We start from the raw sequence: 25,450 nt of genomic DNA, 5'->3' as shown, positions 1-25,450 counted from the left end.
CCTAACTTAGGACTAGCCTTAAGTTTTTAATATCTCTTAGGATTAATCCTAAGTTAGGACTAGTCCTAACTGTTCGTAAAAACAACCCCAGTATTTGGAATTGTGACATCGTGCAAAGTTTTCAGCATGCAGAGTGTAACATGTTCTTAAATGTTTTTTATTCTCACAAATCAATTACAATATTATAACTTATGTTTGAACATTTTCTATATTAATGATTTGGGGATGAACAAAAAAGAATTTACTAGAGAGTGGGACTCGAACCAATGACCTCCATATTAACATGTCGGAGGTCATTGGTTTGTGTCCCACTCTACATGCTCTAGTAAATTTGTCTTTGTTTGACCCAAAATAATTTTAAATTTACCCACTCGGTTACCCTTGTGGTTTATAACATTTTCTACATAGCTACTTGTATCTTCTAGACCATTCAAGTAAAGCAGAACTTGAAATATCCCTACATGATCATTATTTCTCCTCATGCCTTGTCTTTTTTCCAAAGGACCATGACGAAGAGATCAAGTGATCCAATTGCTGCTATGCACAGACTTGGCAGTAAAATCAAAGGGGTGTTTAGAAGCTCCAATGGTAAGTTAAAATCTTGTATTCTCTTGCAACAAAAATAGATTCCTAGCATGCAAGGAATTTTACAAAAACTTGCTGTGTCGCATGCAGTATTTTCAAAGACGTATTTGCATAGAGCGCAGTGTTGTGCATTAAAAAACAGATCCCTGTTGCCTGTACAGATGGCTGAATTATGACATCAAGTGGGAACAATCTTTTATGTTAAAATTGATTTGAACAACAGTCATGGATTACTCGTAAGGATTTGATCGCAATGTTTACTTCACTTTGTTTCAAAGTTTTCATTTAATTTATTGCCGTATGAAAACAACTAAACCCTCTAAGCAGACCAGCATGAAACAGTCTCCTGACCATGACTAGATTAAGCTAGTCGAAATAATGAGACAAATTGAGAAGTTCAAGAAGTACCTTCGATCCACTAAAGCTTGTTTGTTTGTTTGTTTGTTTGTTTTATTTCCATTTGTACAACAAAAAATACAACAATGATGATTTCAAGTATATAAATACTGTTATAAATTTAAATTAAGTACAAATGGGGGTTGCAGCCAGAGGAGGTAAGACCCTCCTGTAGTGGAGCACCTGAACTGCTATAAAAAATAAAAAATGAAATGCTGCACTGGTTTCACAAATGACAAGTGTAATATGAAAGTAAATTATAGTAACCCTAAAATAAAATAAAGCACATCTTTGAAGAACAATAGTGTAAAGCAAAATATAGGTATTAGGCCTAAAAGATATGAACTTGTACACATATTTAAATATAAAGCTAAGGTAGTAGTTCCAGCCAATTGTCTACCCTCCTTCTAGGTAGTAGTTAAAAAGCAGGACAGTTCTTTTCAGAACTGACAAGTCTCCAGAATTTCGAAAATCCACCTTGCGGTAGCAGAATATAAACCATGACAAGTTCACAAAAGAACATAATCTACCCAGCAAGTAGATACACACATGGTGTTACCGCAAACCAAATACAAGGTGCGTTCGTTTAGCTTCCCCGGCTCAACCCTGGTGTGTGTTTTTTTTCTTTTTGCAGGATGAACGTGTGCAGATAATGTTCGTCCTGGGAAAAAAAAACTTCCACACTCCGGGTCGACCCAGGGAAGCTTAACGTACGCACCCATATATCATGAAACTTACACCCGGTTCTGACTGGCGCTCAAGCGTCGCGTCGAAACAAATGGATTAGGCGCGACTCTGGGCCAACCCAATTAAATTTTGGTTTGATACAAGTGATCTTAACTTAACATTCACATTAGGTTTAGCTCATGACAAGATCGACGTCTGAAACCAAGGTGCTCCAGAGTTGTTCTGACTGACTGCAACAGTCGATCTTTCGAATTCTAGCGCGTCCAGTCGCTCCTAACTATTTCAGACACCAAACTTTTCATGTACTTAATTTAGAATTTGGTTCGGCGCGACTATGGAACGCCTGTCTGAAACTGGTGCAAGATTATTACAATGTTTTTTTCTTCTGTTCATCCTTAGCTGATGGAGATTCAGTGAGTTTGTCGTCTTTAGATATCACAGAGTCAGAGTCCAGCCAACCAACAGTAAGTTATGCTACATATCCTTGAGTAAGATATTAAACCTCATCCACTAATTGCTTCTTACCATCAAGGCGTATATGGGTACCTCTGTGAGGGTAGAAGTTGTTGATGTGAATGATTAGAAACCAGTGTGCCAACTTGGCTGCCGATGCTGCATACTCCTAAGGAGTTGAGATGGTTTTGAGTAATGCCTATGGTCCAACAACAAATGGGGGTAATGGCTTGAAAAAGTGTGTATCTATTTGTATTAAAGCTAATTTAATGTCCACAAATGTATGTGATAAAGTGCTATTTAAGAACCAATTATTATAATTTTTTATTCATCATTTGTTTTCAAATATTCTAGTCAGATGCAGAAATGATATCTGATGATGAGGAGCCATCTGGAGTCAAGTCTCCCATCCATGATCTTAGTGCGTGGAGAGTGAGCATACCTAAAATAGAAGCCAGACTAGATGGGACCAAGGATTACTTTGTGTATATCATTGCCCTTCAACGGATTGATGTCAAAGAAGGACTTGGGGAGGATACATCTTGGGAAGTTGAAAGGTAAATAACCTTGTTGGATTTAAAAAGAGTCTAAAACTTTGTAGTTTGTTTCCTAAATGTAGGGTCATAGATTTGGATTTTGTCAGCATAATGCTGATTTATAGCCCAAATTATCAATGAAAACACAATCAAGCCTGTGCAAATTGTGTAGAAAGCCTTGACTATTGATTGCTTTAGTCGAGTCGTGACTACCATATTTGCCAACTACTTGGTAAAGATGCTACCATGGCTACAACAAAAATAGTTGCAAATTCCTGCTTGTGAACCACTGTTAATGGACCAAGACATTTTGTTTTTCACCTTTCAGACGTTACCACGAGTTCCATGTACTAGAGGCCAAGTTAAGGGAGTTCCACGGTAAGGAAAGTTTGCAAATCTTACATTGGCAGTTTTCTTCCATGTTACTATTATTTGTAAGTGTGAGTGCAGAGTTGACCCAAAACCTTAGCATATTGTTTATTAGAATAATTACCTGCTTTAAATTATATAGTTTTGGCTCGAGTATAAACATTTAAATAAAGAGTGTGTGATGACAACAAAACTAAGACATTGTTTGATTTGTCAGCTTTTTTTTGCCAGGATAAAGCCCGTTTCGTACTTACTGCGAGTGCTATACAAATGTTGGCGTCAGAAATTTGCAACAAATAGTTCGCGTCAGTTTTGTCATGAAAAATATTTGCTGCCATAAACAGCCCTGTGATGTTAAAATTTGTATCGCATTGGCATTCGCAGGAAGTATGAACGAGGCATATTTGTCGTTTCAAGAGACCTAAAAACGTCTCGTTTACACAGTTGAAATGATGTGACCTCTAGAGACATAAGACAAATCTTTCTTAATCATCCAATTATATGTAGGTATATTTGAAGACGCTCAGCTGCCGTCTAGAAGACCACTTCCTTTTGCTTCTAGGTCTCTAGAGTTCATGGAGAAGAGAAAAGATAGCTGTGAGAAATTCCTTCAGGTAAAGTCCGATAATGATACTAAAGGTTCTGATGATTAAACACTGTATCATACCTCAAAGCACCCTCTACATGTATATCTCCTATGAAGCTTTGTTCAAAATATAAGCAATTACCAAAGGTGTTCATTGCCTTATTGGCCTTTCAACTCGAATGATTTTCGCACGAAGAAGGTGCTGCAATTACAACAAATTGGTGAGTTTATTAAAATAGTTTGCCGCACTTAAAGTAATTCAAAATGGCGATGCAGGAAAAACCATTCTAAAGACTCACATGTCATGATCGCTATTCGAGCTGTGACAGTCAATGACAAAATCATTTTGAAATTGTTCTCCACCTTTCTGTTCTTATTATCACCATGGTTGGTGAGTAGCGCTCATTGTCTTTTTTTAAAAGTGGCAAACAGAATATACTAGTTTAATTCTGAAATCTACAAATTATGTTTGTTCCAGTCAGAATTTGTTTTCCATCCCATCCCAGAATACTCCCAGCTAAGGAGAACCTTCATAAGAATAGATACCGCACATAAAACGTTTTTCAAAAGCTTTGCGCATTCGATGCCCAAAGAGCAACGCCGTCTGAGAATTCAGTGCAATTCGACACAGCAAAAGCGTGATATTTGTCACCACATCATGCAATTACCGTGAAGCACGGCAGTGTTTGGCTTGCTAGTGTCGAACTTAAATAAAAAATACTGATATGTAACAAATTAATTTTTGGTTTTTACCCATATACACCGATGTCTGTAGCACTGTATACTCAGTACTTTCCCGAGTCCTGTGAAAAAAATTCACAGGCATTTTACTTGGATGGGATTCGAACCCACGACCTTTGCAATTCTAGAGCAGTGTCATCGAATCCCACCCGAGTAATATGCCTGTGAATTTTTTTCACAGGACACGGGGAAAGTACTTAGTATACAGTGCTACACACATCGGTGTATATTATGGGTAAAAACCAAAAATTAATATTCCTTATCCCCGATATGTAACATGATAGTACCTGCCAGTTTCCTGGCAATATTTTCTTCCTAATTTGATTCATATTTGTAAACTTTTACAGACGTTGCTGACTAAACCCAACTTACGGAGTAGCCAACTGCTCTACAGTTTCCTGACTAAGAGTGAAGAGTTTGTCAACAAGTTTCTTGGTGATGTCAACCTAGGTATGACATGAGCCAAATACAAGATACGGCATAGTGACACTGATACGGGTCTAAATCCTCCCTGACAATAGACTGTGCAAGTCTCGCGAGAAATTGAACTTCCGGGACCATTGTGGTCCCAACCTAATGGAGTTTTACGTTGGGGAGATTTTGTTCTGTCGATAATTTTAGTTTAACATAAGTTATGACTCTAAAAAGTGAATATGTCCTTGGGAATGTAAAAATAAGTGATTAAAAACAGAAAAGTAAAATCAATTCAACAAATTAACGAAGAAAACTAAAGAAAAAAGCTTGACCTCCAGTTTCCAGTTTACTCTAAACAATTAAGAATATTACCCAATTGACGTTCCCATTATCGCTGAACCTATGTGATGATCGCACCAATTGGACATGATTCACAAACGGGGTGTATTAGAAAAACCATCCAGGTCGATGTCGAACAGCGATCCTCGTCCCGATAAATGTATAATTTTTTTACGTTAATTTAAACAAAACAATTATTATGTACACGAATTAAAATAATAATTATACAAAAAGTACGTTAAAAATAATAATCTTTAAGAATTTTTTAACAAATAACAATTTCAATACAATTTGGTTTTGTACAAAAATATACTTTTTTTCGAATTAAGTTCTCGTTTTCGCTACGTGCGAGACTTGCACAGTCTATTAATAATCAATACATAATTCTTACAAAGCATTTTTACTATACCTCATAAATATTCATGATTGACATTCAAGTTCCCATTGGTCTCATTGGTCCATTTAACATCACATGCCATACGCTATCTTTGCTATTTACCAAGCACCCACAAGACTTCACACACACGTGGTAAATGCAGGTTACAAGTAGACTGGACAGTCAACTTGTGATGCGCCTTATAACTGTGGAACTGTTCGCAGAGTGTCGTGTGCATGTGCGTTCATGGAAACAAAAAACATTCAAGTTCAGTCAGTTTTTGTGTTTCAGTGCAGAAATAATGAACAAAGTTTTTGAAAAAACTTATCATGGAGGAGTTTTATTTCACAGTCATAATTTACAAAAAACTGTTTGATGTTTTTGTGTTTTATTTCTATCTGCAGGAAAGTTTGTCCGCACCATGTCTTACAAAGTGATTAAGGAGGTATGTAAACACAAAGTGTTCAATATTTGAACACCATTTGTCATGTCTGTTGTTTTTAATGATGATTTATCTGTATGTTAGTGTTACTTGTGACTAAGCCTGGGCGACTAATGCGACTAATTTCTTAGTCGCCACTATTGATTGCTTAGTCGAGTTACGACTACCAGTTTTTCAACTACTCATTTAATCCTGCCGCCACGACTAACACAAAGTAGTTAGTCGCAAATACAAAATTAGTTGCGACTACCTGTTGGTGAAGCAATTGTGTCGCTATACACAATCAGTGACACAATCCTTCAACCGTTTCAGTTTAAATTTAAGTAGTGAGCCTGTGGCAAAAAGTATGCAACAATGCATCTTGTGTATTAAAAACTATTGTCAAAGTCGCGACTATTTATATACATAGATGTATAAACTGTACACGGAAACAGTATTAGCATGTAAACGCTGAATAAATATTCTATCAGTCTCTACTAATTCAGAGTCTACTTGTCGAGTCTTAAAATTTTCTAGTCACCCAAGCCTTCTTGTGACAACTCATTGCTCTTCAAAAGACTATCATGTGTCTTTCTTTTTAATGTGCCAAGTTGATCTTTATCAATGGTCAGTAAGCCCTTCCCATTTTGATCAGCCATGTTTTATCCAGGCTCTAATTTTGTGTTTTCAGAGAGGGCAGCATTTGGATCCCTTTCTGCAGTCATTTATTGCTTCAGTGGAGGCACCAAAGCCAAAACCAGGGTAGGTCATAATGTTAATATTCTTTATCCCTGATGCAAATTTAACATCTCTTATAATCGCTGGGGTACCCGCTGCCAAAACATATTATTCAAACTGTCGTAAGCTACCGGGTAACCTCGGTAGTCTAGTTGATAAGACACTGCTCTAGAATTGCAAGGGTCATGGGTTCGAATCCAACCCGAGTAACATGCCTGTGATGTTTTGTTCACAGGACTCGGGAAAGTACTGAGTAAACAGTGCTAATAACACACATTGGTGTATGGGTAAAAACCAATTAATATTCTTTATCCCGATGCAAATTTAACATCTCGTATAGGTCAAACATGTAAAGTTGTTTTGGGTACCTGTTGTTCGTAAACCTGTACTATTGTTTGCTTTATCTACATCAGTCATGATGGTATAGAGTTACAGAGTTTCCATTTTTTCTGTTTCTGTTTTAGGAAAGTCGAAGAGGTGATTGATCCTGCAGAATATCTCGCCAAAAAGGTCTGAATTTTTGCAACTATTTTTATCCTTTATATTTTACTTTTCAAGAAATGAGCAATTGTTCTCAATGTTAACCCTAGCAATGCCCTGAAATAATTATTAATGAGATTTTTACGTTTTAAAGCCATTATACACTTTCGGTAAACAGTATTGTCCAAGTCCCACACTTCGTGTATCACAACTTATATATAAAATAACACACCTGAGAAAATTTAGGCTCAATCGGACATCGGAGTCATGACATGTGTTTATAACAAATCCGTAATTCTCGCTAACGAGAATTTACATTGTTTTACCGTTTTCTCAAAAAGTAAAGCATTTCATGGACTAAATTTTTTTTCTTTTCCTGTACCGAAAGGGTCCAATGGCTTTAAAGGAACGTGTTGCCTTGGATCGGATGAGTTTGTGTATACAAAGTGTTTGTAACTGTTTGTTATAAAATGCATTTGGTTAGAAAGAGGTTTTAAAAGTAGACTTTTTCAAAGACCAACTCGACCGATCCAAGGCATTGTGTTCCTTTAAGCTATAAATGATTACATTTTATCTTTTAAGGAAATACTGTATGTTTAAAGCGCTTTGAGACGCCTGGTGTATAAAACACTACCAAAAACCGACTATTATTATTGTTATTATTTTCGTCCTTCCAGTTGGATTGTACTATATATGGTGATAATGCAGGTTTGTCACTGGTACGTGAAACACTCAAAGAGCCAAGTCCTGATGCAAGAGCAGACATACTGGAGCTAAATGGAGTATTTGACTATATACTCTATCTTGGTGAGTTTATAACCCACTTTATGCGCAAGCACATGATGTAATCCACCATATATACATGTACATAAACCGACAAACCTGTAGAAGTTCGAGATCGATTGGCCATCTGGGTCATTAGAGAATAGTGAAAAAACAACTGATTACAAATTTTGCATTGCATCGATGCCAAAACAAAAATGAATAAAATGTCACTGAGGGATAAACCCCAAACAAGATATAAGATTATTTATTTCTCACCATATATGGAAGGCAGAAATATTTTAGACTGAAATATTCCAAGGGGTGTTTTCTACTATCACCATCATTACGTAGAACGTGTATGTTTGATGTAAATCTGTGATCTTCACTATTATTGTTTCTTACCAATTCTGTAACGTTCCTTTAACTGTATTAAAACCAAAAGGTTGACCTTACTCACAGTTGGATATGGTAAATTATATGGTAAAAAATTATATTATCCTATATTGTCCTTCACAGCCACAGCTCTATTTGAGGTTGTTCCATGGTTATATCAGGGACTCATAGTCTTCAAGAAACTCTTTAAGAACTCACTGGAAACATTCTTAGACAGGTGAGTTACCAGTAGCAGCCAATCATGTAATAAATTTTGTGAAATGATGGCGTGCTGTACGTCGTTCTCACACATGAGGCATGACTGTGTGTTCCAAATTGCCCATAAAGATTGACGTCAAATTGCAATGCTTTTTAGACGAGCCGGGTATACTGTGTGAAACGTCAAGACCAAACCGACTCTTTTCAGAGCCACCACACCTTCATAAGAGATTTTACTCATGGTTGTACCCGCAAGTTTACTATTCATATTTATATTTATAGTTACTCTTGCAACCTTTTTATTGTAGCACCTTTAACATTACTGTGGTCTATTGTAGCACCTTTAACATTACTGTGGTCTATTGTAGCACCTTTAACATTACTGTGGTCTATTGTAGCACCTTTAACATTACTGTGGTCTTTTTATTCAGCTACCTTGCCAAGAAGTTGGAGATTGTTCAATCTGAGGAACAAGTTGAGGATATCATTCACAAACTCAGAGGTAAGTAAGAGTTTCTGTTCGTGCTTCCTCATATCATCTAGTTGGTCACAGATGTTTTCTCATTAATAAGTGGATTCCTATAGACCAATCCGACGGGGAAACAAAATTGGTAGCGCCGTCTATTGAAAATTACCAACTGCGGTGTCTTTTTGTTCACAGTCTAGGCATTGAAGACACCGCAGCAAATGGCGCGCATTGCTCAGCACATGCGGGCCCGGATTGGTCTGCCCGTGTGTACGCCAGGTTACTACATGTAGGCATTCTACGCTTACAAGGCTAGCGCAGAAACTCGGCGCTTGGACGTAAGCAGGGAATCAGGATAGGAAGCGCAGAATTCGGCGGTAAGCAGAGCCATGACATTGGACCCTGGACTCTGTTGCTGGATGCTGCTTAAGTACTGGGATTGGTGGTGCGTGAAACATGGGTCTGTGAAACGTGTGTGCGTGAATGAGACCAATTGACAACACACATGGTGTAAAAGTATTTTTATCTTATTTGTCTGAATAGATGTACTTTTCTTTGATGATGAGCCACCTAGAACTGATGCCCAGAAACAGCGACGGAAAGAGGAAGCATTCAAACAAATGATGGCTTTCTTCCCTAGTGAGTATCCATCTTCCCTTCCATCAAACATCGTTACAAAATTGTCTCAAATGCTGGTTTATTAAAAGTTCTTTTGAAGTTACGCCCAGATAAATCATGGCCTGGGAGACTAGTGCGACTACTGCGAAGTCACAACTATTGATTGCTTAGTCACAAGTCGCGACTACTTGGTTAATCGTGCTGCCACAACTACTACAAAAAAGTTGTAACCTTCTTCTTGGTGAACCGATTGTGTCTCACGACTATTCACGACAACATAATTTACTTATGAAACACAATCAGACGTCAGTGACACAATCCTTCAATCCTTTCAGCGTGAATTTTACTATATTGCGCCTGTGGCAAACAATATGATGCAATGCATCTTGGGAATTAAAAATTGCGACTATTTGAGGCGCGACTAGTCAAGTAGTAAATTTCACTAGTCGCCCAGGCCTAATCATGGTAGGGCACTGTAAGCAAATTCTGTTCAGCAGAGTTGTCTAGTCGTAAGACATCTACTGTAGAATGACAAAGATTTGGGGTTTTAGTCCCCCCTGAGTGACTAGGGGAAAGTACAGAGTATGGTCCTTTACACATATCAGTGTATTGGTAAAACACAAACAATACTGTCGTGTTGTGGCCAAGCTGTTTAGTGCAATGGATTCAAGTTATGGTTGCCAAGTCACCAGGGTGTCGGTTTGAATCCCGGTCATGACGCATGTGTCCTTCAGCAAGACACTTTTTGCTTCTCTTCACCCCGGGGTAAATGGGTACCTGTGAGGGCAGAGATGGTTCTTGTGATAGATTTAGCTATGTGGGTACATATTTGGCAGTGCAGGCTGTATACTTCCAAGGGAGCTGAGATGGTTTAAGAAATGACATTTAAAGCCATGGGGTTATTGTGTCAAAAGCCTAATGTACATGTAAGCCCTATAAAGGAGTCAATATTATTATAATCAAAAATGACGTTTATAGCCATCGGGTTATTATGTTAAAAGCCTAATGTAAGCCCTATAAAGGAGTCAATATTATGATAATCATTATCCAATGGTTCTACTGATAAACAGAGTTCTCCTTACCAACAATCATTTTACAAACATGCTTTATTGTAAGCACAGCAAAAAGGGACACTGAAACATCTGACAGTGTGGTGCATGAGTGAAAACTAATATTATTGTCTTTTGAAACAGAACAACTGCATCAGGTTATGGGAGAGGATAAGTTCTGTGCTGGTCTGAGATTCATATTCGATGGTTTACAATATCCCAAGCTAAATAAGCAGGTAAGCTGGTCTGTCTCTCAACCCAAGCTTGGTTAGCAGATGAGTTTTCTCCTAACCTAAGCTTGCTTAGCAGGTTAATTTAATTGTTCCCCTACCCAAAGCGTGCTTAGTAGATGAGTTTACTTGTCTCCCAGCCTAAGCTTACTTAGTAGATGCATTTACCTGACTCCCAACCTTAGCGCACTTAGCAGATGCATTTACCTGTCACCCTCAACAAGTTGGCAGATAAGTTTACCTGTCCCCCTTTACCCAAGCTTGCTTAGCAGATGAATTCATCTGTCCCTCAACCCAAGCTTGCTTAGCAGATGAGTTTACTTGAGCCCCTCCCCAATCTTGCTTAGCAGATGAGTTTGCCTATCCCTATATCCAAGCTAAATCAGCACAAATCTCAAATCTTGACAGCATCAGAGTATTTATTTATTCTAAAGTTAACCCCCCCAAAAACATTTTAGTTTACATTACACTGGACCGCACGCAATTCTTTTTTAAAACTCTTTTCGTTTTCGTTTAATAAATTTGTTTACTTGTTTTCTATATTTCAGCTTGCCTACACGCTTCTTGATATCATCATTCTGGAGGTTTTTCCTGAATTTGACAGTGTAAGTAAAATAAAAAATAATAAAAATAATGGAGCTATATGTGATTTATAAAAGGAAAAAAAGTCAACGGATGCAGGTAGTCCTCTGTTCTCGATAGAACTTTGGATCATTGTAGCGTTGCTCGAGCGGTCAATAGAGTCTTCGCTGTACATGTTGTAGCTAGATTTTTCTGTTCGGAAACGCACACAAAAATAACTGACTTAAAGCACAGTGTCTTTGATTTACGTGATTAAGAGATGGTGATTTATTCTGATTCACCTTCTCTTTTTCTTCTTTTTAATGATTCTTTCCTTTTAATTGAAGACAGTGGACACTATTGGTAATTGTCAAAGACCAGTCTTCTCACTTGGTGTATCTCAACATATACATAAAATAACAAACCTGTGAAAATTTTGAGCTCAATCGGTCGTTGAAGTTGAGAGATAAAAATGAAAGAAAAAAAACCTTGTCACACGAAGTTGTGTGCTTTTAGATGGTTGATATCGAGACCTCAAATTCTAAACTTGAGGTTTCAAAATCAAATTCGTGGAAAAATACTTCTCTCTCGAAAACTACGTCACTTCAGAGGGAGCAGTTTCTCACAATGTTTTATACCATCAACCTCTTCCCATTAATCTTCACCAAGTAAAGTTTTATGCTAATAATTAGTTTGAGTAATTACCAATATTGTCCACTGCCTTTAGGTAAATGTGTAATCATATCCTGGGTTTGCAATTACTGGCCTGCTCTTAGATTCGTATTGATTCATTGCTTTGCCATAACCCGCCAATTCACATCTACTCGCTGCCTCTAGAAATGCTTACTGCGGCCGCCATTGAATATGCGCCACATGCTTCTCATGTGATCTCCACGCAGGGAGCACGCGCTGTACACATGTCACGTGCACGGCACAAACTGAGCCAGTCATTGCGCCCCCAGGCGACCATTTTGCCACAATATTTAAATCAGAAAACTGTGTCTTTTTGTATAGATAAAGAAGAAACTTATCCTTTTCAAATATTTTGTGTTTCATTTCTTTCAGAATTTGAAGACTGATGCCATGGAGACATAAGTCTAATCTGATGGAAACACGTCTACAAGCAACCAATCAGATGAGTGGCAGGTCATGTTAACTACAGGCAGGTAACTTTTTGACCAATCACATTTTGTTACCTAGGGGCAGGCACCTTTTCAACCAATCATGTTTTGGTACCTAGAGGCAGGCAACTTTTCGACCAATCAGACTTTGTTACCCACACGCAGGCAACTTTTCGACCAATCAGCTTGTGTTACCTACAGGCAGGAAACTTTTTGACCAATCACGTTATCTAGAGGCAGGCAACTTTTCAACCAATCAGCCTTTGTTACCTACAGGCGGGCAACTTTTCGACCAATCAGCGTTTGTTACCTACAGGCAGGCAACTTTTCAACCAATCAGCCTTTGTTACGTACAGGCAGGCAACTTTTCGACCAATCAGGTTTTGTTACCTAGGGGCAGGCAACTTTTCAACCAATCAACTTTTGTTACATACAGGCAGGCAACTTTTCGACCAATCACCAATTAATTTTTTGTGGAAATATGATTGAGGTCAAATATATTCAGAACATAATAGATGCAGCAACGTAACCAGATACTTCTGGTTGTTGATCCATTTTTTGTAGGTCTCAGAATTTGTTTTTATCAGTGATTTTACATTTTAAACTTTTTTTCTGTCCTGATCGCCAACAAAACAAAAACCTGAAGTTTTAGCTTGAAAGTACTTCATACAAATTTGACACCATCCGTTAATATTTAAATAGTTTCCAAAATAGATTTATTTGCTTTATACTTAATATTATATGTCCTACATTATTTTGTACCTTTAATACTTAGAAAACACTTGTTGTATGTTAACTTTAGTTTTCATCCCTTACCAAGTAAGTTAAAAGAATTGTATATAGTTATGAGTGACAGCCGAGGCATTGGACACTATTGGTTATTACTCAAAATAGTTGTTATCATAAAAACTTACTTGGTAACAAGCAATGGAGAGCTGTTGGTGGTAAAGAGCATTGTGAGAAATGACTCCCTCTAAAAGCAACATAGTTTTTTTGAGAAAGAGGCAATTTCTCACTCAAGTAACAAAAATACTTCAGGCCTGTAGCTTTTTATTAGGCATCCAAAAGCACACAAAGTAATGCAACAAGGGTGTTTTTTCTTTCAACATTCTCGTGCAACTTGATGACCAATTGAGCCCAAATTGTTCACAGATTTGTTATTTTATGCATATATTGAGAAACACCAAGTGAGAAGACTGGTCTTTAAAAGGTGCCCAGTGCCTTTAAGTAGAATGCAAACCCTTTCAGCTTATGAGGAATCTGCCTTCATACTGCACTGTAAATACCAGTGTTCTTTTTTTTTGTTATCAAAGTTACCTGTTTTCAGTAATGGTTTGGTCTGGAGTAAAGATTCCTCCCATGTATGTTGAGATATGGGCAAGTCCAAATCAGTGACTTGTAGGGATGGGCATTTATTTGATTTTTAAGAAGTTTTTTTTTTTCTTTTCTTGTTTTTTAAATCAAAGTTACCTATTTTCACTAATGGTTTAGTCCTGGGTACAAGTTCCTCCCCTGTGGGGGTATGGGCAAGTCCAAATCAGTGACTTGTAGGGACGGGCATTTATTTGATTTGCAAGAATTGTTCTTTTTATCAAAGGTATTCCCGTTATTCAGTGAACTATGCATTCTACTGGTAAAACCCACTGAGCTTTCTTCCTTATGTCCAGTGACTTCATTCACATAAAACAAACACAAACATTCCTAAAGTTGCCAGCTCTAGCCAGGGAATGCTAGGGTATGGTGAATTGGCCAATATGGGATAAGCCAGGCAACATCATGTGTGGAGGAGTCTGTACACTGGACTGTACTAGGTGCACTGCATGCTAGCATCAAACCAGAGTAAGTTTCACTTAAAGAAAGGTGCTGGAGACCTTTGGTAACTGTCAAAGACCAGTTTTCTCACTTGGTGTATATCAACATATACATAAAATAACAAATCTGTGAAAATTTGGACTTTATTAGTCATCGAAGTTTCAAGAGACGACGAAAGGTAAAAACAGCCATGTTGCAGAAATTGTGTGCTTTAAGATGCCTACAAAAATATTAAAAGATATTCAGGTCTGAAGCCTTTTAATATTTGAGTAAGAAATGACCTCTTTCTCAAAAACTACATGACTTCAGAGAGAGCCGTTTCTCACAATTTGTTATACTATCAACAGCTCTATATTGCTTGTTACCAACTAAGTTGTTATGCTAACAATTACTTTGAGTAATTACCAATAGTGTCTGGTGCCTTAATAATGCTTTAGAAGGAAAGTCTTTTTCTTCTTTAAATCTACTCGTTTATTTTGCTTTATTCTGTACAGCCAGGGATCGCAAATAGGTTTGCCTCAGTTTGTTTAACACATAATAATTGGTAGGCATTTGTGGTAGCAACATGTGTAAATCTCACGTAAGTAGTGTTTGTAGTAAAAAATGTTTTACATTAGTCAAAATTAAAGTGCAATCCTTATAAAATGTAAATAAATTCCTCCGTTGCGCTGTGTACAAATTGTGCCTGCAGGAAGTCCAAGCTCTGTGACCCTTTTTGTTAACATGGTCTATAAACTCTAGGAGAAATCTAAATACAATTTCTTGCCAATCTGCTGAGTAACACTGTTAAAATTACTGAAGAATAATTAATGTAACGTTTTGTCACACACAAATTCAAATATGTATTATAGATGTTAATTAAATCATTCAAACACAAAGCATAGAATGCATATTTCGGTTGTAAATACTGATGTATTTGTGAGCTGTGAAAAGAAATATATAAACAACAAATTATTCAACATTTACATAATGTTTTTTATTTTTATAGGAACAAAATGGCACTTCTGGGAGATCATTACATTAGGAAGCTACATGTACATGTACAGAAACTTTAGTTTTCTGTAGTTCGTAAGCCTCATTTCCAAACAGAGGTTTTTGGTTAAAATTTTTTTAGCTTTATCAGGCCTGGAATACCACATGGAGGCCATGTACTTCGGAGCCCCTGGTCGTAGCCTCGGTGCCCATAGAAAAGTTTCCCATAGGCTTCAAGATTTTCCAATGGAAAGCCCTTTACAAAAGAAAAATGGCCTCGCAACTGATTATCAGTCATATTATATTTTCAAGTTCATTGGTTTGTCTTGTCCCAAAAATGTTGCACAGATTTGTGAGATTGTTTTGCGTGGTTCATACAGTTAATGGTAATTAAAGCATCACTCCACCGTCATGGATTTCAACAATATTTCCATTATTGCTTAAAAATGCAATGGTTGCCAATTGTGGCTGCTTTAAAGGAGATCAGAGCACGCATATTTTAGTTGAGTTTAATTATATATCCATAACACAAACTTAAAGATGGCATATGGACAAGATAACAACATTACACGTCCTTTACTGAAGAGTACCAGTAAATCTGTGGCGAGTTCTTTAGCGTGCATCACTCACAACACGGGACCTATTTTTACGTCTCGTCCAAAGGACCCGTATGAGATAGTTATCATACTATCTTGAATCATGAGCCATTGTTGACTCCTATCTAAGGAGGACAGTCAAGCTCCAAATTTATTCCGGGACAGTCAACTTGCTGATGGTGTCTTTGAATTCCTGCTGGATTTTCTTGAGTTTGTCTTGTCCATCCGGTTGGAGAAGCTCGATAGCAGTCAGTGCTAGAGCCTTGGCTTGAATCAACGTCGGGGCCTGAGCCTCGGGAGCACCTTCATGGAGGAAAATATAAAAAAGCTGATTCAGTTCAGGAAAGTAGGGGACAATGTGTACAACCTTTGCACATCATGCATCCACTTAAAGGGACACGTTGCCTTGGATCGGGCGAGTTGGTCAATGAAAAGTGTTTGAAACTGTTTGTAATAAAATGCATATGGTTAGAAAGATGTTTTAAAAGTAGAATATAATTATTGCACGGTTTTCCCTATGCCGTTTTGTGGAGTCAAATTTTTGACTCCGTTGCCAAACCCAATAGTTCGCAAAGTAAAAGGAAAACTACCTAATTTCGAGGTATGTTTGTGTGGATCATTTTATTCTACTTTTAAAACATCTTTCTAACCATTATTTTAACAAATGGTTTTAAACGTCTTTTACATAGAATAGCTATAGAATATTCCATAATACTTAAATCTGACAAGCATGACTGCAGTAATGCTTCTAAGATTACAATTTGGGGGCACAAAATCTTATATTTTTTACACCACATTACTTCATAGTAAAATGTTTCTCAAAATGCGTAATACTGTCAAAAGCTGCTGTATGCTTTTAACCACAACTTTTTGTTGTCGTTAATTTTAAGAGTGATAACCAAATGTATACCTTCTTTAGGGCAAAACAAATCATGGATCTAAAATGAAACTGTATTGAATAGCATCTGTGAGAGGAAAACAAAACCGGCAGCAAAGAAGCAGACAAACAAAGATGTAAACATTTCATGCAGGCATTACAACCATTGTAATTATGTTATCTAGGGATTAAGTGTATGATTGGATAAACTAACTCTACGTATTAATGTACCTGCAAAGACTGTGAAAGATCTGGTATGAATAGACCCATCCCCTTGTCCGACAGCAAATTTAGGTTGAATACTTGGCACAACGTAGGAAACATTTCCCATATCAGTTGATCCCCCTCTCCTTAATTTCTCATCTGTGTTTATCTGGACACTCAGAGAGGATGCCCAATCTTCATAAATGGATGCAAGACCATCATTGGACACTAGGTTGGCATATGCAAAGGTTGTTTCAAACTGCACCTAATGCATGGGAATATGTACATGGTATTTAGATTACAGGGTGTCGTGGCCAAGCGGATAAGAGAACCGAACTCAAGCTCTCGTGTTTTTGTTCAGCAGAGTGTGGGTTCGATTCCTGGTCGTGACACTTGTGTTCTTGAGCAAGACACTGGACTATAATTGCTTTTCTCCACCCGGGGGTAAATTGGTACCTGTGAGGACAGAGATGGTTCATGTGATAAGCTTAGTGCGCCACATATTTGGCAGCACATGCTGTAAACTCACCGGCAGCGGAGATAGTTAAAGGAATGAATTGACGCCCAGTGAACAGGTGTATGTCAGAAGCACTTTCAGACCCACTTCGGGTGAATATTATTAAGATTAAGCTTATCCCCCCCCCAACCCATCAATACAAATCTAGCATGAAATATGTGGGGACAAATATAACCAAAATCTTGATGTTTTTTAATTGACATTCTATTCTATTATGTATAGTGTTTCTTTATCTAAGTAAGTTCTTTTATGAAATTTTGAGCATTTTTCTATACTGAGGAAACCTAGGGAAACAGATGACTAGTTAAGTTTCATGATAGGGCATATTATTTGCAATGAGCACCCTTACAGATGGGTAGATTGAGTCTCGGATGTAAGCTAAGCACAATTGGTTTGGAGTCATTACTTATTCATTTTGGTTAAGCACTGTGTATACTTTCCCAAGTCCTGTGAACAAAATATCACTTTTAAACCCACAACCCTTGCAATTCTAGAGCAGTGTCTTACCAACTAGACTACCGAGACTGCCCGGTAGCTAGAGGTACATGTAGTTCGAATCCTATGTTTTGGCAGCGGGTACCACAACGATATAAATGAGTCATAACTTTTATCCTTAGAAGCGAATTCCATCAATAGATTTTTTTTTACGGAGATTCGCTCTATAGATATTGTACTTACACATGTTCATGTAGCATAGCATTGCGTATCAACACCATCCATTAGTATAGCCAAGATTAACACAGGGCCATGCATACCAATCTTATCACAGTCTAAACCTTTTGGATGCTGAGTTATGTTGAATAGACTTATGAATGTTGATAGACAGTGAACAGTCAGCTGATACATGCACTTTCCATATGATTGATACCTTTTATATTTTTACCTGAAATAGCACATACATGTTCTTAGTGTGTTGCCTATTTCTTTTACTTAGTTATTTAAACACTCCTTCAATTTAAATAGATAGTTTTTACTCATTTTTTGTATGCATAGTCTACATTCAGTGTTTTACTGGGAGGTTCTTCGGTTCTTATTTGTCCTTTTGATTCCTTTTAGTTAGTGTTTGAAGTTTCATTGAAATTTTTAAAGATTTTTTTTATGGAACTCCTGTTTATGCTTACAATTGTTTTATATATTTTGGTATGTTTATGGCTACTTGTTTTACTTCTTTTAATCTGTAATGCGCCTGGAGCGGTTTTGAGGCGAATTTTTGCACTATTGTGCTTTTTGAAATTATTTATTATAAGCAGTATTTCAAAATTCAGCATGTAACTCAACATATGCATAAAATAACAAACCTGTGAAAATTTGAGCTCAATTGGTCGTCGGAGTTGCAAGACAATAATGAAAGAAATAACACCCTTGTCACACAAACTTGTGTACTTTCAGATGCTTGGTTTCGAGACCTCAAAATCTGATTCTTAGGTCTCGATATAAAATTTGTGGAAAATCACTTCCTCCTCAAAAACTACATTACTTCAGAGAGAGCCATTTCTCACAATGTTTTATACTATCAACAGTTCCCCATTACTCGTTACCAAGTAAGGTTTTATGCTAATAATTATTTTGAGTCATTACCAATAGTGTCCACTGCCTTTAAGGATAATATTTTAAATCTTAAAGGAACAGGAGGCACAGTAAAAAGCAATCAAGGAAAGAAACAAGACAAACATGCAAAGGAAAAGATGCAAAGCAATGTTTATGAATCAATGGTTTGAGTCCTCATGATAGTGGAAAATTAACAACCGTTGTCATTTTATTCGATACTGTTTCAGAGCAAAATTTAAAACATTACGCCTTCATTCAAGAGGGTACTTGCTATTTTGATGGTTGCATAAAATCACTCATGTTGTGTACCTGCCACACCCTCAAAATCATGTGTATGAATGTTGGCCTTGTCCGTTAAATAGAACATCGGATGTATCCCGGGGACCACATATGAAGCGTTGCCGAAATCAGTCGAGCCTGTATGGTTTACATTGTACTCAAGCTCCAGTCCGTATTCCTTTGCGTACTTCTCATATATGGACACAAGACCAACGTTGGTCAAGATATTTGCGTAGGAAAACAAATCTTTGCTTTCAACCTAAAAGTACAGTTAAAACAAAAGAATGGGACGGATTGTGTTACTGTTGGAACTTCCTAAAGAATGGGACGGATTGTGTTACTGTTGGAACTTCTTAAAGAATGGGACGGATTGTGTTACTGTTGGAACTTCCTAAAGAATGGGACGGATTGTGTTACTGTTGGAACTTTCTAAAGAATGGGACGGATTGTGTTACTGTTGGAACTTCCTAAAGAATGGGACGGATTGTGTTACTGTTGGAACTTCCTAAAGAATGGGACGGACTGTGTTACTGTTGGGACTTCCTAAAGAATGGGACAGACTGTGTCACTGTTGGAACTTCCTAAAGAATGGGACAGATTGTGTTACTGTTGGAACTTCCTAAAGAATGGGACGGATTGTGTTACTGTTGGGAACTTCCTAGGCACAGGCTGTTTGATTATTAAGGCCGCGCGCTTCATGCAACAAGGCTAAGTACCTTTAAGACCATTATAGTGTGGAACTGTATCTTTTGAGGGCGTGCTTCATGTTACGAGCCTTACGCTCAAGACCATGGTGCGCAACTGTTCACCTATTAAGGGCAGGCTTCATGCTTAAAGGCTTGCCATTCTTGTTTTTGCCCTCCTTCTTAGGACTCCTTTAAAGTTTTTTTGTAGTTTCAATATTGTTTTTCTAGGGGTTCAAGGATTTCCTGTTTATACAAACAGTTGTTTTATATATTTTGGTATGTTATTGGCTGCTTGTTTTACTTCTTTTAATCCTTAAAGCGCCTTGAGCGTCTTTTTTAGTCAACATTGGTACTATATAAATGCTTTTTATTAAGTGATTAAAGAAGAATGAAAAGCCAACACCAATGTGATGATTAGAAGCAATGGCATGACTTCAAGCTGAAGGAAGTCTTTTAGATTGTTTCAGTGTACCTGAGGCAGCAGTGAATTCACGCGTGTGATTCACAGCTGTTGTCATAATGCTATAACTTGGATGTATTCCGGGCACTGTGTATGACACATTGCCAAAGTCTGTTGAACCAGCCCCCCTTAGACACTTCGAAAGAGTCCGTACAGAACTCCTGTCGAAAATCAGTCATATATGCCTCGTACGCCGAGGCTAGACCACCATTTTGAATGATGCTAGCATAACTCAGCACAACAGCAACATCGATCTAGGCCAAAAAGGGGTGCGTAAGCATAAAATGAAAACAGAGGTCAGTGTAATATGTGGAAGTGTTGTGGCTGAGTGGTTCTGAGCACTCTGGTGTTTCTGATCAGCAGAGTCTGGGTGCAAGTCCCAGCCATGACACTTGTGTCCTTCAGCAAGACACTATTGCTTCGTCCTTGGGATTGGACGTACATGTAAAGCCAGTGGTCCCACATTTTGTGTAACGCTTGAAAAGAACCCAGTCGACTTATCGAAAAGAGTAGGGTTTGCTCTGGTGTTCCTGGTTTGATTGGCAGTATAGCACGCCACAGCACCTTGTAAAACATTACATGGTGCTATAAAAGGCGTAGGCCTCATAATTCTAGCGTAGTCTGACATCTTTCACGCTATATAAGAAGCAACCAATATTATTATTAACATCAACCATTTCAAGATACTTAACTCTCAAGTTTTGATTCTTAGCATACTCAAGAACTCACTAGTGCTGGAGATAGAACACTCATAGTCTTTGCTGCTAAAGAATCAAACATCACCTCAAACATTAAGTCGACAAGCTCGATATAACAAATTAGTCAACCCTCCCACTGTCTAACCATTCAATATCATCCACTGTGGGTTTCAAATGATAAATAAATTCTGCCAGCCTGCAATATAACATCTTGTGGTGAATATACACAAATAATACACAGTTTGTTCTGTGTACAGCTGTACCACCACACACAACCCCTGAAAAGGTGTTACCATAGTAGGAGGGTTAACCATCAGACTAACCTTGCATTCTGAGGCCAAAGCAGCACCCTCTGCACATGCTAGAACCTTACGCTTCACAATAGCAAGTTCCCCCTCATTCAGAGCTCGTAAATAATATGTTAATTCAGCTTCCTCCGGAATTATATTTGGCGCAGCACCGCCATTCGTGAAAATCCCTTGGTTTAAAAAAATAAATATATTGTGACAAATACAGCAATACAAACATACTAATACTTTGTTGTTTTCTTGTTTATTATTTAGTGTAAATGTTTTCTATACTAAACTTATATAACATATTTTATTTTGGTTTGTAAGCAGTTTGCAACTTCTAGATCCCTCTTTTTTCTTGTATTAGATTAGTCAATGTATAGGTGTCCAGATTCAATCAGGGTGACCAAAAGACAACCACACCCTTTCAGCTATGCACCCAGGGAAGTTTAAAGACACTGGACACCTTTGGTAATTGTCAAAGACCAGTCTTCTCACATTACTTCAGAGGGAGCTGTTCCTCACAATGTTTTATACTATCAACAGCTCTCCATTGGTTGTTACCAAGTAAGTTTTTATGCTTACAATTTGTTTGGAGTAATTACCAATAGTGTCCTGTGCCTATAAATAGCACAAGCATTTTACTTACCATGGATTCTGCAGTCTGGTTTTATCTGTTGCCTCATATTAGAGATTGCCTGATAGCACATAACGGCTGCATCCAAAGCATTGTTACCATCCCAGGGGGAAGCTGCAGCATGAGATGCTTTGCCGTGAAACTTGATTTTCAGTCTAAATAAAACAAAAAGTTTACTGTCATAGATAACACAGTAAGACCGTGTCCCGAACCAGCGACTTCAGCTATAGCTTTATACAACTTCAGTTAAAGCTTATGTGCAGAGTTATTGGTTCAAGCCCTTGTATGTAATCTGGTATTTGTATATCAAACCAATTGGAATCAGTTTGAACTGTTTGAGAATACTCTGTGTAATGAAATGTCATGAACAAACGTAATAAGCAGGGAGGTTACATTACACCATGTTTTAGAAAAATCTATTTTCACTTTAAGTTAACAACTATGGGTGACCATTAATTTCACAAATTTTAATTTGAAAGTTATTATTTAAGGCACGCGTGACTGACCAAGATTTGGTTTCTTTTCATTTTGAACGGGCATGGATACATGTAGCAATTACAGACATTTTATGACATGATTTAATGAAATTCTTACGCAATGACTGACAACGCGATCGGGCGAGGCACGTTGTATCTGTAGGGATGAGCCATCATGGCCACAGCGATGTCATCAAAGACGTTGGCCTTGATCAAGTACTTCTTGCCCCCACCACCTTCCTCTGCTGGAGTTCCGAGCACTGTCACCTGGTGATAGAAACACAAAGCTATGTGTCAAATCTTTATCACTTTGTAGGCCTAAGCGTTTTATTAAACCCCTACACATCCCTCCGACTTTCAAAAAGTACCATATTTTGTGTTGTGGGTTTGAATCCCATTCAAGACACAAGTGTTGAAGTGTTCCACTGCAAGACACTTTTAATAATCTCATCACCAATGAGTAATAGGGAAAACTGCAACTGCTAGGGTAGAGATTTTTTATGTGAATGATTAGCACCCTATATGCTCCATTTTGGCTGCCGGTGCTGCATACTCCTAAGGAGTTGAGACAGTTTCAGAAATGTTCCAGGCCTAATGAACTGGGCAAGTAATAGTCTAAGGTGCTTTGAAGACATGGTTTGAAAATCAAACTCATTGTACAATGATTATTATTTCAGATTGCAAACTTTTACCTTCCCATATTTATTTCCATTTGCCTCCAACGCTGCTTTGATGGCCAACCCAGCAGCGACTCCACACTCTGCAATCAGGTTATGACCACAGGCATGGCCAATCCCAGGCAGTGCATCATACTCACAGATCACACACACATTAGGTCCCGCGTCATCACAACCAAATGTCGCCCTGGGAATTTGATTTTAAGAATATCAAAATAAAAAAAGTTAAAAGGGACTTGTTTGAGTAATTAAGTGCCCTTTTTGTCACATGTTATGATATTGAATAGTTTTCAATTTCTACTAAATAATAATATCCATGGAGTGAGTGAAACACAATGAGCCTACAAAATTTAAAGTCTTGCATGGAATTGAAACCAGCCGTTCCAGGCAAGTTCAAACAGTGTTGCCTGACTGTAAAGTACAGTCGGTAAATATATACGGTGTTACATTAACACAGTGTTAGTTTAGAATACACTTTGCCCTACCCTCTAAAAATTACTGAAGTATGATAAATTGCGTTATTTGTAATCTTTGATATTTCTGTTTCAATTTTAGTTGAAAGGTTTATCAAAAAGTTCTATTTGCCGGTTAGTGTATGGGGTAGTGTTTACCATGATACTATTTTGATTTGCAAAAACTAAATCATGCGAATAGGCCTACATGAAAAGTCCTGTCGTTTCCACCAAATTTTCTTTCTTTCACAACCTCCTTCAGTGATGATCTTTTGCCCTGGAAATATTTTAATTTTTTGTTTACCTGAACGCTGTTTCTAGCACAAACTTGCGTTCAACTTTGAAGCCTTCTTTCTCCAAGAAGTCTGTAAGTACCTCATGGGCGTGGTGCTCGTTGAAGTTGAGCTCAGGGTGTGACCAGATGTCCTGACTGAGGGCGTTTAAGTCTTCAGCTGATGCATCAATCTTGGCTTTGGCTGCCTCCTCCATGATGACAATTGGATTCAAAATACTTCCTGGAAAACAAGCAAAATTATAGGAAAGATATTAAAATATTGTATGCTCTTCAATTCAAGATAGGAAATAAACTTTCTTCTTTTTCTTCCTTTTTATAAAGCGCAGCCTTCAAATGATTGAATATACGCACTGCGTGTGTGCACATGGGTTGGCTCGAGACAACAGGAATATTGTATCAGGTGCAGTTAGAATTATTAGAGGTGTGTGGTGCTTTCTAGTGAACAGACCCCATACAACTCAACCCCTCGTATTGGGACGCCCCCGCCCCCCCCCCCCCAAATTATAGAAATGAAGATTGTAACCCTTTTGATCCTCCCGATGTCAGTCAGTGATTTTGTTAAGAGCTGACACTGCCAGAAATTTATGTTAAACACTCAACAGTAACACAAAACTTGCAGACAAACTATGATGATGTTTTATTACTTAATGTATGTGGTTGTGATGTGATGCTGTGATGAGGATGAGATGAGAGGATTTTTAACTAGAGATATTATAAAAATTCATCACAAATGAATGAACAAACAAGTCGTATTTGCAGTTTTTTTTTCTCTATGGGGGATAGGACAGTCAGTAGAGTTAAAATTATCCTGTGTGTGTGTGGGGGGGGGGGGGGGCTATCGTCTCCTACGCTACGGCAGACGATAGTGAAACGAAACCGCATAGTTCTAGGAGTAGTGTGTGGTCGTGACCCTTAACTATTCTCTTGGTTTTCTTTACTTAAGTTTATAGTTAAACACCCTGCATGGTCACGGGCCATGGTCCTAAAACCTTGATGCCACGCCCACCCATTCTGTCTCCACCTCCACACCACCAGCTGGAGGTGAACTAAAAATGAAATCATTTTTTGAATACAAACACACTTTTTTAATGACGATATTCCTCAAGTTGTTTCACTTACCGTAGCACAATGAGGAGAGCACAATAACTCAAAAATGTGCTTGCTCGTTTTGGTGTTATTCTATGTAAACATCTGTACAAAAAACATCGTTTGCCCCATCAATGACAGAATGATGGATGTGTTTGTTGATGTAGTAAGCCTAAATAGGCCGTTTTCGAAACCACGGCGTCGGCTCCAGTAATTGGCTCAGACTAGCTTGACCCCGCGGTTGTTTTGAATATATTACCCGAGCTTTGCGTACGTACGTGTCTTTAGGCTTCAGACGAGAGAACGGAGCCGAAGCCGTGTTTCGACAAGGGTCCAAAGCTAAAGCAAGAGTCGGGATTCTTACTG

General features: G+C 37.9%; 2 protein-coding genes across 5 annotated transcripts in view; one reads left to right on the top strand and one right to left on the bottom strand.

The window, feature by feature from the left end:
• The window catches only part of LOC139943668 (sorting nexin-14-like), a 27,873-nt gene extending 15,060 nt beyond the window's left edge, over positions 1-12,813 (top strand). Inside the window, exons 15-31 of one of the 2 annotated variants that reach the window (XR_011786872.1) lie at positions 503-588; positions 2,068-2,132; positions 2,476-2,678; positions 2,986-3,035; positions 3,534-3,640; positions 4,701-4,803; positions 5,887-5,927; positions 6,595-6,665; positions 7,106-7,151; positions 7,799-7,928; positions 8,403-8,496; positions 8,909-8,979; positions 9,487-9,582; positions 10,755-10,846; positions 11,389-11,445; positions 12,467-12,567; positions 12,799-12,813. Coding sequence is in view for 1 of the 2 variants with exons in the window: in XM_071940403.1 (XP_071796504.1) it covers positions 503-588; positions 2,068-2,132; positions 2,476-2,678; positions 2,986-3,035; positions 3,534-3,640; positions 4,701-4,803; positions 5,887-5,927; positions 6,595-6,665; positions 7,106-7,151; positions 7,799-7,928; positions 8,403-8,496; positions 8,909-8,979; positions 9,487-9,582; positions 10,755-10,846; positions 11,389-11,445; positions 12,467-12,496 (1,342 nt within the window). In the remaining variant the exon portion in view is untranslated. Of the gene's footprint in view, positions 1-502; positions 589-2,067; positions 2,133-2,475; positions 2,679-2,985; positions 3,036-3,533; positions 3,641-4,700; positions 4,804-5,886; positions 5,928-6,594; positions 6,666-7,105; positions 7,152-7,798; positions 7,929-8,402; positions 8,497-8,908; positions 8,980-9,486; positions 9,583-10,754; positions 10,847-11,388; positions 11,446-12,466; positions 12,605-12,798 lie in introns of those variants that run through there. The other variant, XM_071940403.1, reaches the window with a different exon arrangement.
• LOC139943676 (xaa-Arg dipeptidase-like) lies at positions 12,520-25,450 on the bottom strand. Of its 3 annotated transcripts, none has more exons than XM_071940417.1 (8): positions 25,118-25,438; positions 24,008-24,218; positions 23,267-23,438; positions 22,693-22,841; positions 22,111-22,253; positions 21,495-21,649; positions 19,358-19,586; positions 12,520-16,205 (listed from the first exon to the last, which is right to left on the bottom strand). In XM_071940417.1, exons 2-8 carry the CDS (start codon positions 24,190-24,192, stop codon positions 16,054-16,056), a joined length of 1,185 nt encoding a protein of 394 aa, XP_071796518.1. In that variant the 5' UTR covers positions 24,193-24,218; positions 25,118-25,438; the 3' UTR covers positions 12,520-16,053. The 3 variants fall into 3 exon arrangements, 2 of the variants coding, with proteins under 2 accessions (XP_071796518.1, XP_071796516.1); XM_071940415.1 differs by lacking the exon at positions 19,358-19,586 and adding an exon at positions 17,011-17,248 and having other exon boundaries at positions 16,054-16,205; positions 25,118-25,446; XR_011786873.1 differs by lacking the exon at positions 19,358-19,586 and adding an exon at positions 20,486-20,727 and having other exon boundaries at positions 16,099-16,205; positions 25,118-25,450.

Source organism: Asterias amurensis, chromosome 11 (genome assembly GCF_032118995.1).
Source record: "Asterias amurensis chromosome 11, ASM3211899v1".
Taxonomy (NCBI): Eukaryota; Metazoa; Echinodermata; class Asteroidea; order Forcipulatida; family Asteriidae; genus Asterias; species Asterias amurensis.
Note: the sequence above shows the minus strand (reverse complement) of the source record. Positions and strands in the feature narration are given on the sequence as shown.